The sequence below is a fragment of the Vigna unguiculata genome, chromosome 5 (assembly GCF_037176805.1).
Source record: "Vigna unguiculata cultivar grain cowpea cultivar isolate G323 ecotype 2 chromosome 5, ASM3717680v1, whole genome shotgun sequence".
Taxonomy (NCBI): Eukaryota; Viridiplantae; Streptophyta; class Magnoliopsida; order Fabales; family Fabaceae; genus Vigna; species Vigna unguiculata.
The window spans coordinates 50,094,561-50,107,346 of record NC_140796.1 but is presented as its reverse complement, the minus strand read 5'-3'; the positions used below and the strand labels follow the sequence as shown (position 1 = coordinate 50,107,346).

Here is a 12,786-nt window from a genome sequence, read left to right as displayed (position 1 = left end):
AATAAATATATTATAAGCTATAAATATAATTGTGGTATAAAATGGGGGGAGTTTTTTTTTTTTTTTTTTTTTTTTTTTTTTTTTTTAAATATTAAATACTAACCAAGAAGATTTCAAAATTGGGAAATATAACATTTTTAATCATTGAAATAATTTTGGTCAATGTATTCATTAATTTTTTTAGAAAAATATTAAATTTGTAATAAAGAAATGTATTCAGTTAATTTAAGAATATCATCTAAAGTCTTTAAAAAACATACCTAATATGTTTAATACTAAATGTATTAAATTAATGAAATAGTAAGTAAAACATGTATGGTAAGTATAATCATATTTTAATTATAAAAAAGAGAGTTAAATATGTTCTTTTCTCCTCAAACTATTAATTAAAATTCTATATATTTTTTTATTGCACTTATCACAATCTCTAATTATTTTTAAAACTAGAGATAATATTTCATAATAAAGGAGTTAAATAAAAATATCATTTAATATAACAGTGTAAAAGAGTTAAAAGTATAGACCAAAGACAGGCCCATGGGTTAAGGGTCCAATGAGTTAAGGGCCCGATCGTGAGTAACCGCCATCTCTTTGGAACGAACGAACCCAAGAAAAAACCGCCATCTAGGGTTTTAAACTAAACCCTGCAACTTGAAACTGTTAATTCCTGGACCAATTTCTCAGTCTTGCGCTTCAATGGAGAATCCAAAGAAGAAGAAGAAAACCAGTCAAAATCCTGAGGCAAAGTTCCAATTTGAGCTCAACTCATGTTCCAAGGCTAAGGACCTGCGAGGCGCCATATCCCTCTACGACGACGCCGTTTTGAACAACACGCGCCTCAACCAGCACCACTTCAATGCCCTCCTCTACCTCTGCTCCAACTCCGTCGCCGACCACTCGCTTAAAACCACCGCACTCGATTACGGTTTCCGCGCCTTCCGTCACATGTCCGCTCTCGGCGTCGTTCCCAACGAGGCCACCGTCACCGCCGTCGCGCGCCTCGCTGCGGCCAAGGGCGACGCCGATTATGCCTTCGAGTTGGTGAAGGGCATTGGCAAGTACAACAACGCTACCCCGAGGCTGCGAACCTACGATCCCGCGTTGTTCTGTTTCTGTGAAATGCTAGACGCGGATAAGGCCTACGAGGTGGAGGAGCATATGAATGGCGTTGGGGTGAGTTTGGAGGAGGCGGAACTCGCCGCGCTTTTGAAGGTGAGTGCGCGGAGTGGTAGAGCGGACAAGGTGTATGAGTATTTGCATAAGCTTAGAAGCTGTGTGAGGTGTGTTAGTGAGTCCACTGCGGTGGTTATTGAGGAGTGGTTTCGTGGTGCCAAGGCCTCTGAGGTTGGTGAGGTGGAATTTGATGTGGGGCGGGTCAAAGAGGGGGTTTTGCGGAATGGGGGAGGGTGGCATGGTCAGGGATGGGTTGGTAAAGGGGATTGGGCCGTCAGCAGAACGAGTGTTGGTGCTGATGGACATTGTTGTTGTTGTGGCGGGCAATTGGTTTGTGTTGATATTGATGATGCGGAGACGGAGAAGTTTGCAGGGTCTGTTGCTGGCTTGGCCTTGGAACGAGAGGTCAAAGCCAATTTTAGTGAATTTCAGGTGTTCTTGATCTCTCCATTCATTGCAATGCAACACAATTTTAAATGAGATGAATGATGGTATATTATTGTTAGAGTTTAGTTTCTGTGCTATGTATGTATCAATCAGGAATCTTGATAGGTATGACTTTTAGGGTAGTTATTGTTAAAGTCAACAAACTTAATATGCATCACAATTTGGGATTGGATTACTTTCGTATAAAAACCCTTTGCAATATTGATGCATCCATTATTTACTATTGATATTGTTAGTCTGGCTATAATAGCTTGGTTTTGATACTTCTATCCCTTACAGGCCTGGCTTGAAAAACATGACTCTTATGAAGCTATAGTGGATGGAGCAAATGTTGGGCTCTACCAACAAAATTTTGCTGATGGTGGATTTAGCATTTCTCAGGTTGTATGCCTAAGTTATAGAGTTCCTTTAATTTTACTGTCTGAACAAGTTATGTAAGTTTATTGCTCTTGCCTGATAGTTTCGCTTGATTGCTTTTGCAGCTAATTGTGTTTGTATTGTTGATTTTGTAATAGTGCAGCTTGATGGTGTTGTGAAAGAACTGTACAATCGGAGTGGGAAGAAATGGCCGCTCGTTGTACTGCACAACAAGCGCCTAAGAGGGCTGATGGAAAATCCTTCCAGCAGGAAACTGGTGGAGGAGTGGATGAATAATGGTGCACTGTATACAACTCCAAATGGGTCCAATGATGATTGGTAAATTTCCAAATAAATATCTTAAACATTGCATCTGCTTTTGTTCACTGCTAATCTTTGGACAACAATATCATTTCTTGATCTGTTTGACTGTTTTCAGAAATGATTATTTACTATTTGGTCCTAAACTGTCATTACATTATTTTTTGGCATTCAGTTTGGTGTGTATGCATTTAGAACTTGAATTTATCATGTTATCTATGCAATACATATAATTTTGCGTGGGACTTAATTCACATTCGATGTCCCATACATGATACTTTTCTGCATTAAGCTGAAGCTCTTGGTGAAACTAAAGTGGATAGAGACTTGAATAACCGAGAAGGTCTAAATGAAAGTTATTTTTTTTAAGGACTAAAATGTAACCGATGGTAACTTTTTGAGGTTCAAATATTTAATAGTTAATTTAGTCAAGATTCTTTGTTGTGTTTTTCATGAATTTGTTATATTATTTTTTTTCTGTTTGGCACTGATTCATATGTATTTTTAAGACCTATTTTGAATTTGTTAAGTTTAATCACTGATTTACTATCATATTAATCTTTTGGGCTTCAGGTATTGGCTCTTTGCTGCAGTAAAACTTAGGTGCTTGCTTGTGACCAATGATGAAATGCGAGATCACATATTTGAACTCATAGGAAGCAACTTTTTTAACCAGTGGAAAGAAAGACATCAGGTAAGATATTTCTTTTTGTGGCTTTGCTTACTTTAGCAATACATGAGTGAGTTGTTGGCTGTTCACAATTTAAAATGGGTCTTCTATGGGAAGATATTTCATTTGGATATTATGATTTTATGTTAATTAAATGTTATTATACCCGTTTTATGTGGGATTACAATTTTTCTGGGAGGCCGTGTGTAGTTTTTGAGAAAACAAAAATGTTATGCATAATTTTTAGTTGTTTGTTATTCCCTTTAGGACATTTTCCTATGTTTGAGATAGGAGTAACTGATTCCGGTTGGAGCTGTTAAGGTTCATCTGTGTATAGTCCAACATGTGATATGTAGGTTATTCAAGATTTATATGGCTTACCCTTCTTTTTTCTTCTAGTTAACTTGTTTTCTTTGTGTACAGGTTCACTACACTTTTATTAAAGGAAACCTAAAGCTTCAGATGCCTCCATCATATTCATTGGTTATCCAGGTAATGCTTGGAGTGGCCACTCTATTGTTCCTTCTGGGATGCGCTTGCATTCTGTTCTGTGACAACTTGGTAGTTTTGATCTTTTGGTATTTGAGGGGATATGGGAGGAAGTTAGGACTTAGGTATCAAAGATTGAGGACTGAGGGTAAACAAACTGAGTGTGGGATGATGTGACACCCTTCCAAACCCATAGGAATGTCAAGATGCCTGAGCACGATTTTTCTACCCCTTTTTTATCAATTGCTTGTTTTTACCTCTTAATTTGTTTCATATTACAAAATAGCGTAGAAACTAGTGACGTTATATGTTTGGATATTGAAGTTGTATATCTGATGATTGTTATTAGTGAAACATAAAAATCTAAGCTGAGCTTGCAAACATAAAAATCCTAAATACTTCAGCATCCAACATGTTTGTATACCATGCCTCATCAAATTAGGAACCTTGTTTCTTGACCACTGTTTTTAAATGCCGTTCTTGAAATGTTGTTTCAGGAATCGGAAAAAGGTTATTGGCATGTACCTCTAGCACCAGGTACTAGCAGTGAGTCTTCAAGATGTTGGCTCTGCATTACCCGGCCAAGTGGTGATGATCCTGTCGCTACTGTTTCTAATGGTGCAAGTAGCTGCTTGGATTCCCAAGTCGATGAAAACAATGCCACTACCATCAGTGGTAAAAGAAAAGAGAGGTCTCCTCCTTCATGATAAATCTTTCCATGGGCAGGCTCTTTCTTTGACTTGTCCTTAGCAAACTTTGTCGTGGTTATTGAGCTTCTGCAAATGATTTTAAGCTAATTGAAAAAATATATTTTCAACCCTAAACAAGTGGAATCTAAAAATGCATTAGTTGCCGTTTAATCCCATTGTTGTAAGTATCTAAGGTGGTGCGGGGTTTCGGTCATGGTTCCAAAGAGTTAGTTAGTTAGTGGCTGATACACCTGTTGCTGGACCATACTGAATGAATGAAACATCATCAACTAGTCCAAATATGAAGTTGGTATTTTTTGTTCAAGAACTAAACGTTCAACAATTATACTTTTTTTTTTCTTTTTTTTTTATATTAAACGATGATCACTAACTTAATTAGCATAAATTAATTTTCTTTTACTATTATTTGACATTTTGCCGGAGTAATTGTATAGAAAATTACTTCAATTGGTAGCGTGTTTTCATGGAACATTGATAATATAATTCAAATTAGAAGAGTTTTTTCCCATGTCCCAAAAAATATAGTATGATGATACATACACACGCAAAGTGTTGAATACTATTGATAGTTACGTTTTCAAAATTGATAAAGCTAAAATTGAAAATTTTAAATATAATGTTGGAAACCTAAATATAATTAATTAGCATAATATGTTGTTGTTTGTCTAAAGTTCGTGAATGAGGCACAAGTTTAATTTAAATTCGTCCACCTTACCGTGTTGATTAATAATATTTCCATTTTCAATATAAATTTGGAATTTTAGTAACGGAAACATAACTGTTAATATTTTTAAAAATTCAAACGCATCTATATAATATTAGTTTAATTATTTAACTTAATTTGTAACCTAAATTTTCAATTTTAACATTGTATCCTTTCAGTCACAATTAGATAACTTAAAACATTAATTATTTTTAAAATTGAACTTTGATTGTGAGAGTTTGCATTATAAGTTTATTCATGGAAATTCTTACGAGAAATTAAAGAGTTCTTTCTGATAAAGTTTACTAGAAATTGCTGTAGTTTTTTCTGTATTGAAATTTTAATGGCTTAATCAGTACCTGGTTATTATTATTATTTTACTACTACAGATAAGGGAAACACAGAAGAAACAAGCATACTCATTCTCTAACCCACTTACAAACACTTACAAACTCTGCAGCACTAATTTGAAAGCAACAAATTCAAGCTTCATAAGATAAACGCTAAAATTGAAACTGGAAGCACGTATTCACGTATTTACGCATCACTTGAAAGCATACTTTATGATTCCAGGAAAATGAACATTCATGAAATAGTCTTCCCAATCAATAATTTTGGGGTCAAAGTAAAACAATTCAGTCTCTACTCCACCTTCTCTTGCCATTGACAATAACTTTTCTGTGTTCAAATCATCAAATCTGTGTACAAAACATGCATTATCGTGAGTTAATAATCAATATCACTATCAAAACAAGTTTTCTGTTGGCCTCTAATAATTAACTTACATCCCATTGAAGAACAAGTAAGGCTTGTAAAGCTCGACCAATCGCATGATTGTGCGTATCTTCCTATTGAAGTCCACACACATTTCCTGAAAATAATGGCACGATGCTGCATTCACCAGCTCCAGTCCCTATCAAATGCACACAATATTACAACATTGTTAAGCTCAAGTAAAATTCACATGATGTGTTTACTTTGGATGAATTAGAGAAATTAGGATTTGAAGTAACCTTTAAGGGAAGCTGATAACGAATGTACATATATCTGTAGAAGCTATCGATGTTGCTCAATATGGTAACTTTGCCAACCTTGACGGGCTTTCCTTCCTTGTTTATCCATGGTTTTTCCCTGAAATATCTTACGCTGTAGTCTCGAAAATTAAGGTACCTCACTGGATTTGCAACAGAGGAACCAACATGGTATATGATGTCACTAGGTTGATTTGCATGAGCCACCATGCTCACCAGGATTGCATTCACCACCATGTCTGCTGGTATCTGTTTCATGGTTTATTTGAACCAAAACAATGGCCTCAAACTCATCAACATTATATAGTTATCAACTTATCAACCTTTTTTAAAAGAACTACATAAAAGAGTGATGAGTTTTTAGAAGAAAAATTAATGAGAAAAGTTAACGATAGTCCAATCCACATAAGATATTTATGTCATATGATGCTTAATTTTCTCAATGAGACCTAGACTCTAACTTTAACTTGAATTTCTCAACTAAGGGTTCACAAAAACCAATAAAAGAAGGGTTTGGTTACTGGCATACCACATCAAAAACAGCCTTAAGATCTGCAAGGAAGCAAGTTAACTTTCCTTTACCATAAGCAACAATCAAGCTGTCTATGGTTCTGCAAAGAAACTCCCCACCAGATAAGAAAATTTGTGTTACTATGTGTTTCCATTTCTTTGTACCACCTTCTTGGAAAGAAAAAACAAAAAGGAACGTATTGAAACCATATATATATGATGTACCTTAAACCTTCGATCCAACCAGGGAAAGGTTCTCTGTAAGTACTAGTAATGATTGTGGGACGTACAATTACCACGTTCATGTTTCCCTTTGTACTTCCTACAATCATTTCTCCCATTGCCTTTGTGAAAACATACGTGTTTGGCCATCCATACCTCGTTGCTCTAATCATGTTAGACAGCAAAATTTTACAAGATATCACATATATTTTGGAATACACATGAAATTAGACAAACTTCTGGTAGTTATTTAAACTGTTAAACATGAAAGTGGTACCATTAGAGTAGTGGTAGAATTGGAACAAACCTTTTACTTCCCAAGTCCTTCATGGCCAATTCAATATCATGTTCTGTGGCACCCTCCTCTTTCAGCTCATTCAGTTTCTCCTCTACCTTCTTCTTTTCCATTTCAATGTCTAGTCCTCTCACTCCATTTAGTGACACACCAAACTCATGTGGATCCTCTACTATCAGTCCTCCTCTTTCTCCACATACATAAGCTGCAACATCACAGCAAAGAAATTCTCCGAATAGTTCTCAACATATTGCACATACTGGTTTTTTAGAATGATTTTCTGTATATTTTATAACCATTTTTTTCATCAAGAGTGTAAGATATAGTACAAACTGCAACCACCTTGGAAGATTGAATGCAAGATAAAGTTTTAATCATGCATTTATACTAACCTGTTGATACGTGTACAAACACCTTCAGATTTACACAGTTTTTGGCAAAGCTCATCACATGCTTAACTCCTAATGTATTTATACCCAGTGCAACATCGTATCTGAATATTCAAAAGACATAAGAAGACACAAATTTATAGATTTCATCAACCCGAAAAAAAAGAAACTTTAATCTATCAGAAAATGTGACATGGATTTTAAAATGATTGCCACAGTTGAAAAACTTACCATACAAGCACTGATATTTTTACAAAAATGGACAAGTGACCTTCTAAACTGAAATTGTATGTGGAATGAGCGACTTCTAAACTATTCCTCAAGCATATTACATATATGTAATGCATAAAGAAACATTTCTGAAATACGTGAAATGCATGCTTTTTCTAATACCATTACCAATAAAATCACCATGCATGGTCCCACTTTCCCAGTCCAATCCCACATTTCTTCCTTCTCGAGACTACCCAACATGTACCCACAGCACAGTTATACGTGTCATTTTCTCCTTCCTTCTCTCTTCATGTTGCCTACCTCTCATTGGTCAGCTCAATACCTCAGTGCCACCAAACAAAAATCGTCTCCTCACACCAACATTGTAATTCAAAGTTGATATAACTATTGTTCGTAGAAAATGAAAATCCAAACGGTGCACAATTAAAGTTGTCATAATCGAGAACTCGACTTTAGTTAAATTCAAAAATTAGAAGTTATCTTCTCTGACGACTTCAGTTTAAAAGTTCGTTAAAGAAGTCTATACAACGTCACCTTTAAATGGTCTCAACCAATTTATTCCAAAAAAATAAAAAAACCTTGAACATTACCTCTCATCGAAGTTAGTTGTTGCAGCTAGATTAACTATAACATCTGTTTGGTTACAAATTTCTTCCCTCAGAATGGAGTTCTTCAAATTCAAGTCCTCATGTGAAATGTCTCCAGCTACCACAGTGAGCTTTTCTGAGACAAAGGAACTGAATCTTGTTCCCAGTTTTTCCTTCAGCAATCTAAACAAATCCTTCCCTATGATCTACGTACAAAAGAAAGAGATTTAAATACATTGGATAGGTTATGATATAAGTTAAAGAAAGTTATATGATGAATCATTCACCTCATTATCTAAGCGTTGAGTAGCGGATTCAGTATCTTTAACTCTCAAAAGCAGATAAAGTTTCTTCACATTTGGTTGAACCCTCAATATTTTTTCCACAAAAACTGCAAAATCATACAAGGAAACACACACATATATATAGCTTAGTATCAGTAGTAGAAAAGCACTACATAAAACAAGCTTAGAAGGATAAATATAACAGAAAGAGAGAGACTTTTTGCAAGAAAACCAGTGGCACCAGTGACTAAGATGGTCTTATCCTGAAAGAAGTGAATTATGCTTCCCAGTTCCATTTGAGAGAAATTATGAGATAGATAGATATATAGAGAGAGGGATTTGAAATGTTGATCATTAAACAGTAAGACACAACACAAACACAATGTTGTTGTCTAAATGTAATGCCACAACCCAAACATGCATCTATATATATATATATATATAGTATTAAACGACAAAAGGAAAGACCATGTTACACATGTATTGCAATAACTTGTTGTGGCACAGTAAGTAAGCATTAATTGTTGGTAACACTGAAATGTGAATTAGAAGCTTTTCCACCTCGCTCACGGTTTTCAACATATCAACAGTACTTTGAGACAAAACATTAGTGTATATATCTGCAAATGCATACATTAACACTATTGAATTGTATTAATGCGCATTTTCTGCAACACTGTTCTTGACTTCTGGATCGGTCCTGAATCCTCAAGCTCAACGGTTCGGGATTTCAAGGGGTATGTGTGAATATACAAAAGATAGCACTGACAGTGATGGATAATGAATTTGCTTCCATCTTTAGAAATAAAAATCAATATATATATATATATATATATATATATATATTTTAGTTTAAGAATTAAATTTTAAATTTAACTCAATAAAATTAAATTAACATTTTATCTATTGTAAATATGTCTTATCAATTTAGTTGATGTAGATTTTCAATTCACTTATTTTGTCGAACATAGATATTTTTTAAATAATTATAATACTATTTTAAAAATTATATTTAAATTTAATTCAACCCTACAAGTTTATATATGACGATGAGATCTATACATTAAAACTTTATAATCTTTAATGTATAGTTGACTAGAAATGTCCCATAATCTTAAAGTGAAGAATGTTATCTTAATTAATGTCTTAATATATATGACGTGGACTTTACGTTTGAATAATACTTTTTTAATTTAACTTGTAATCTCATCCAAATTAAACTTGGTAAATAGCTTACCTACTGTCCAGTCTCACTAACATCATGACTTTAATAAAAAGTGTGGTCCTTAATTTAACATTTTGTTTTAAACAAGGTATATATGAGACTTTTAGGTACATGCACAATTAAGAAAACATTAGTAATATGTTGCGTATGATTTTCACTATAATTTAATTCAGGAAAAAACGGTGGAATAACATGACGACGACGATAACTAATACCATTATCACCAACGTTGTAATGGTTAATTAGTTCTTCAGCCACGATAAATGTTGAACAAGCTTCATGATTTTTTGTTGCTTATGGATTTGTCTCCTTCTGAAGAAGTTTGGTCTTATTTCCTACTCTTGTTTAAAAGAAAACGTAGAGCTTTTTTACCTGCTCATTATTTTTTCATTTCATATTCATACTCAAGAAACTTGTTACACCAAGTGTATCTTTGCATGGGGTAATAGAAAACAAGACCTTCTTTCTCCTTAGATTGTGCCATAAATTCATACTTGACAAAAATAAGATTCAATGAACTTCATTATAAACATTTATATGAGAATTAGAAAAAAAAACAAACAAACTAAAAGAGTATTTTAATTGTTTACTAACTTAAAAGTATTTTTGAGTTAGTTTTCTTATTAATCTGAATAAGAGAAAAGTAAAAGAAAATGAGTTCTAACACCTAAAATTAACTATTACATACATCAAAAATAATATTTTAAAAATAGTTATCTATAAGAATATATAGATGATTCTCTATTTTGTGTCCACATTTTAAAATACCAATTTTATCCTTTAAAATATAATTATTTATTAAATTTTTAAAAATTAACCATTACTTTTATAAGCTTTTTTTCTAAAATGGTCTATCTCTGTTTCTTTTCTTTTTTTATATTTATTAACAGTTATTCTCTCATCTTTTCTAATATATTTTACTTTATTTCTAATAAATAATTTATTTTATATATTAATTTAATAACATTACATTATCACTATTTACTAACATAATATTATACATATTTAAAAAATGCGTCCAAGCACGGTGTAAGAGAACTTTGATTGAAAATTTTATCTTTCATGTATGGTAAAATGTGATGTCCTTTTACTTGCTTTTAAGAAGTTTTTCTAAGAAAAAACAACGGTGTGAAGTGAACTTAGATTACATCTTCATTGATGCCAAACTCTAAACGTAAAGCTTTCCACAAAATTAGATTGTCAAACCAAACAAGTTATTTACGTTGCCGGCTTTGAAAAACGTAGTTTTTGACGTTTTAAAGCACTTTTCGATTGGTCTCGCTTCTTCTAAAACCCTCCAATCCACTTCTTGTTCACCAATTTTGATTTTGATAGCAATCTTAAATCATTTTTCATCACAAAAAGATCTTCTTAACGAAACGTTTGTTTGCCTTTTTTTTTCAAGAAACTATTTTTACAAGAAAAAGTGCTTTTAGAACGACGATTGTCTTCTTGCGTAAAAAAGAATAACTTCTAAAAAAGACGTTATAAAAGATTTTTCATTTTAAGTTGAGTTTCATCCGGATAAGTTAGTTTTTAAAATAATAATTTTTACAATTTGAATCAATTAAAATCTGTCCATGTCTTTTCAATGTACTTAATCACACCTCGTGAAATATATAACTCATAATTAAATAACTATATAAATAAATCGCACTATCAATGCTTACATATATTTTGTTCTTTTAATTCTATTCGAACGTTCATTAAACGCTTTTATGAGTTATTGGAACAATGTACATAGTTGATTAAATAATTATTTATTTTAACACGATGATGTGACCTAAGTATAAATTACGACACCAAATTGTAGATGAAAATGTTATAGAATTTATAACATTGTTAATGTAAAAACGTACATAAAAAACTTAATCACTTGAAAGTAATATGTTTATTGCTGTTTTTATGTTAATAATTTAAGTGTCGTTTTCGAGCGTTGTAGTTGGCACCACCAACAAGCCATATTCTATGCTTATTTTTCTTCTTTGTCTTTCTTCAATTCTTTCACCTTCTTCAACCCAAATATTACTTGTTTGAACGAAAGTTAGAAAATTTTTGAAAAATTTCTATTACAAATATAATTTTTAAACATGAAAACTTTTTAAATAACACTCTTAACTTTTGTGTCTTCCTATTATAATAGCATTTATGCTTACTCTTTAAACTTTGGAAAAAAAATGTGTTGTATGGTTGACTTTTTCCTACTCATCAAATTAATTTCATCATGTTGATAACTTACCAAACCAACAAAATTAATCATACAAAATTTATGCACGACTAGTATATCACTTAATTCTTAAGATCATGAATACATGTGAATTTAATTTTCAATAGGAAAAAAACATATTTTAGTGTTCCAAATTGTAAGACATAATATTTTAATAGGAATAGATTTTAAATGGATAAAGAATAGATTTTAAATGGATAAAGAATAGAAAATTTACAAATGTATTATAAGTGCTTATTTCTTATTTCATTAGAAATTGTATCTTTCTACAATTCAATTTCTCCGAATTCTCTAAAATCATAAAATAAGTTGATTATTAATTGTTGTGGTATCAAATTATATCTATGAAGAGTTAGTAATATGAAGATCATGTTGAGCCTATTATGCTTTTTATCCCGGTAAATAAGGATTTAATTTCTTTTCTTCTTTTCTTTTGGACGTTTTGTAGAAAGGAGGAAAAGGAATTTAATTACCAGTATCTATTTCAATTGAGCATTGATTTAAATATGTAAAATATATCGAGATATATGAAGAAAATTAATTCTAAGTTTTCTTTTAGATAACTTTTCATATATAAAAATATAGTATTTATTAGATTTAAGAAATTAGTCAAAATGTATTTAAAATAGAACCCGTTTTTACCTAATTCGAACCATAAACCTATGTATTGAAAATACGGGCCTGGCCTTTCTTTCTGGTAGAGCCCATTTGACCAGGCAATGTGTAATCGGATCAAAACTTTCTAATTTTTATATTAAATGTAATTTATGTATAAACTAATTTATAAAAACTCTCTCCAGTATACTTTTAAATTTTATTGCTAATTTATGAGTACTATAATTCGAATTTGTAAAACAATTATCCTACTTCACTTTTGTTTTTACAGGAAAGTTTATTCAAATAAACTCTCAC

At 32.3% G+C, this 12,786-nt stretch overlaps 2 protein-coding genes across 2 annotated transcripts; one reads left to right on the top strand and one right to left on the bottom strand.

Annotated features, from left to right (window-relative positions):
* The first annotated feature begins 605 nt into the window (after positions 1–605).
* Positions 606–4,489, top strand: LOC114183199 (proteinaceous RNase P 2-like). The gene is made up of 6 exons (XM_028070128.2): positions 606–1,605; positions 1,900–2,001; positions 2,141–2,316; positions 2,872–2,992; positions 3,392–3,460; positions 3,955–4,489. The coding sequence occupies exons 1-6, from the start codon at positions 697–699 to the stop codon at positions 4,162–4,164; spliced, it is 1,587 nt and encodes a 528-aa protein (XP_027925929.1). The 5' UTR covers positions 606–696; the 3' UTR covers positions 4,165–4,489.
* Positions 4,490–5,267: 778 nt separating this feature from the next.
* On the bottom strand, positions 5,268–8,893 carry LOC114183689 (fatty acyl-CoA reductase 3-like). The gene is made up of 10 exons (XM_028070801.2): positions 8,640–8,893; positions 8,426–8,529; positions 8,142–8,344; positions 7,321–7,421; positions 6,941–7,133; positions 6,637–6,798; positions 6,431–6,512; positions 5,884–6,150; positions 5,656–5,783; positions 5,268–5,568 (listed from the first exon to the last, which is right to left on the bottom strand). Exons 1-10 carry the CDS (start codon positions 8,716–8,718, stop codon positions 5,415–5,417), a joined length of 1,473 nt encoding a protein of 490 aa, XP_027926602.1. The 5' UTR covers positions 8,719–8,893; the 3' UTR covers positions 5,268–5,414.
* Between the last annotated feature and the right edge of the window lie 3,893 nt (positions 8,894–12,786).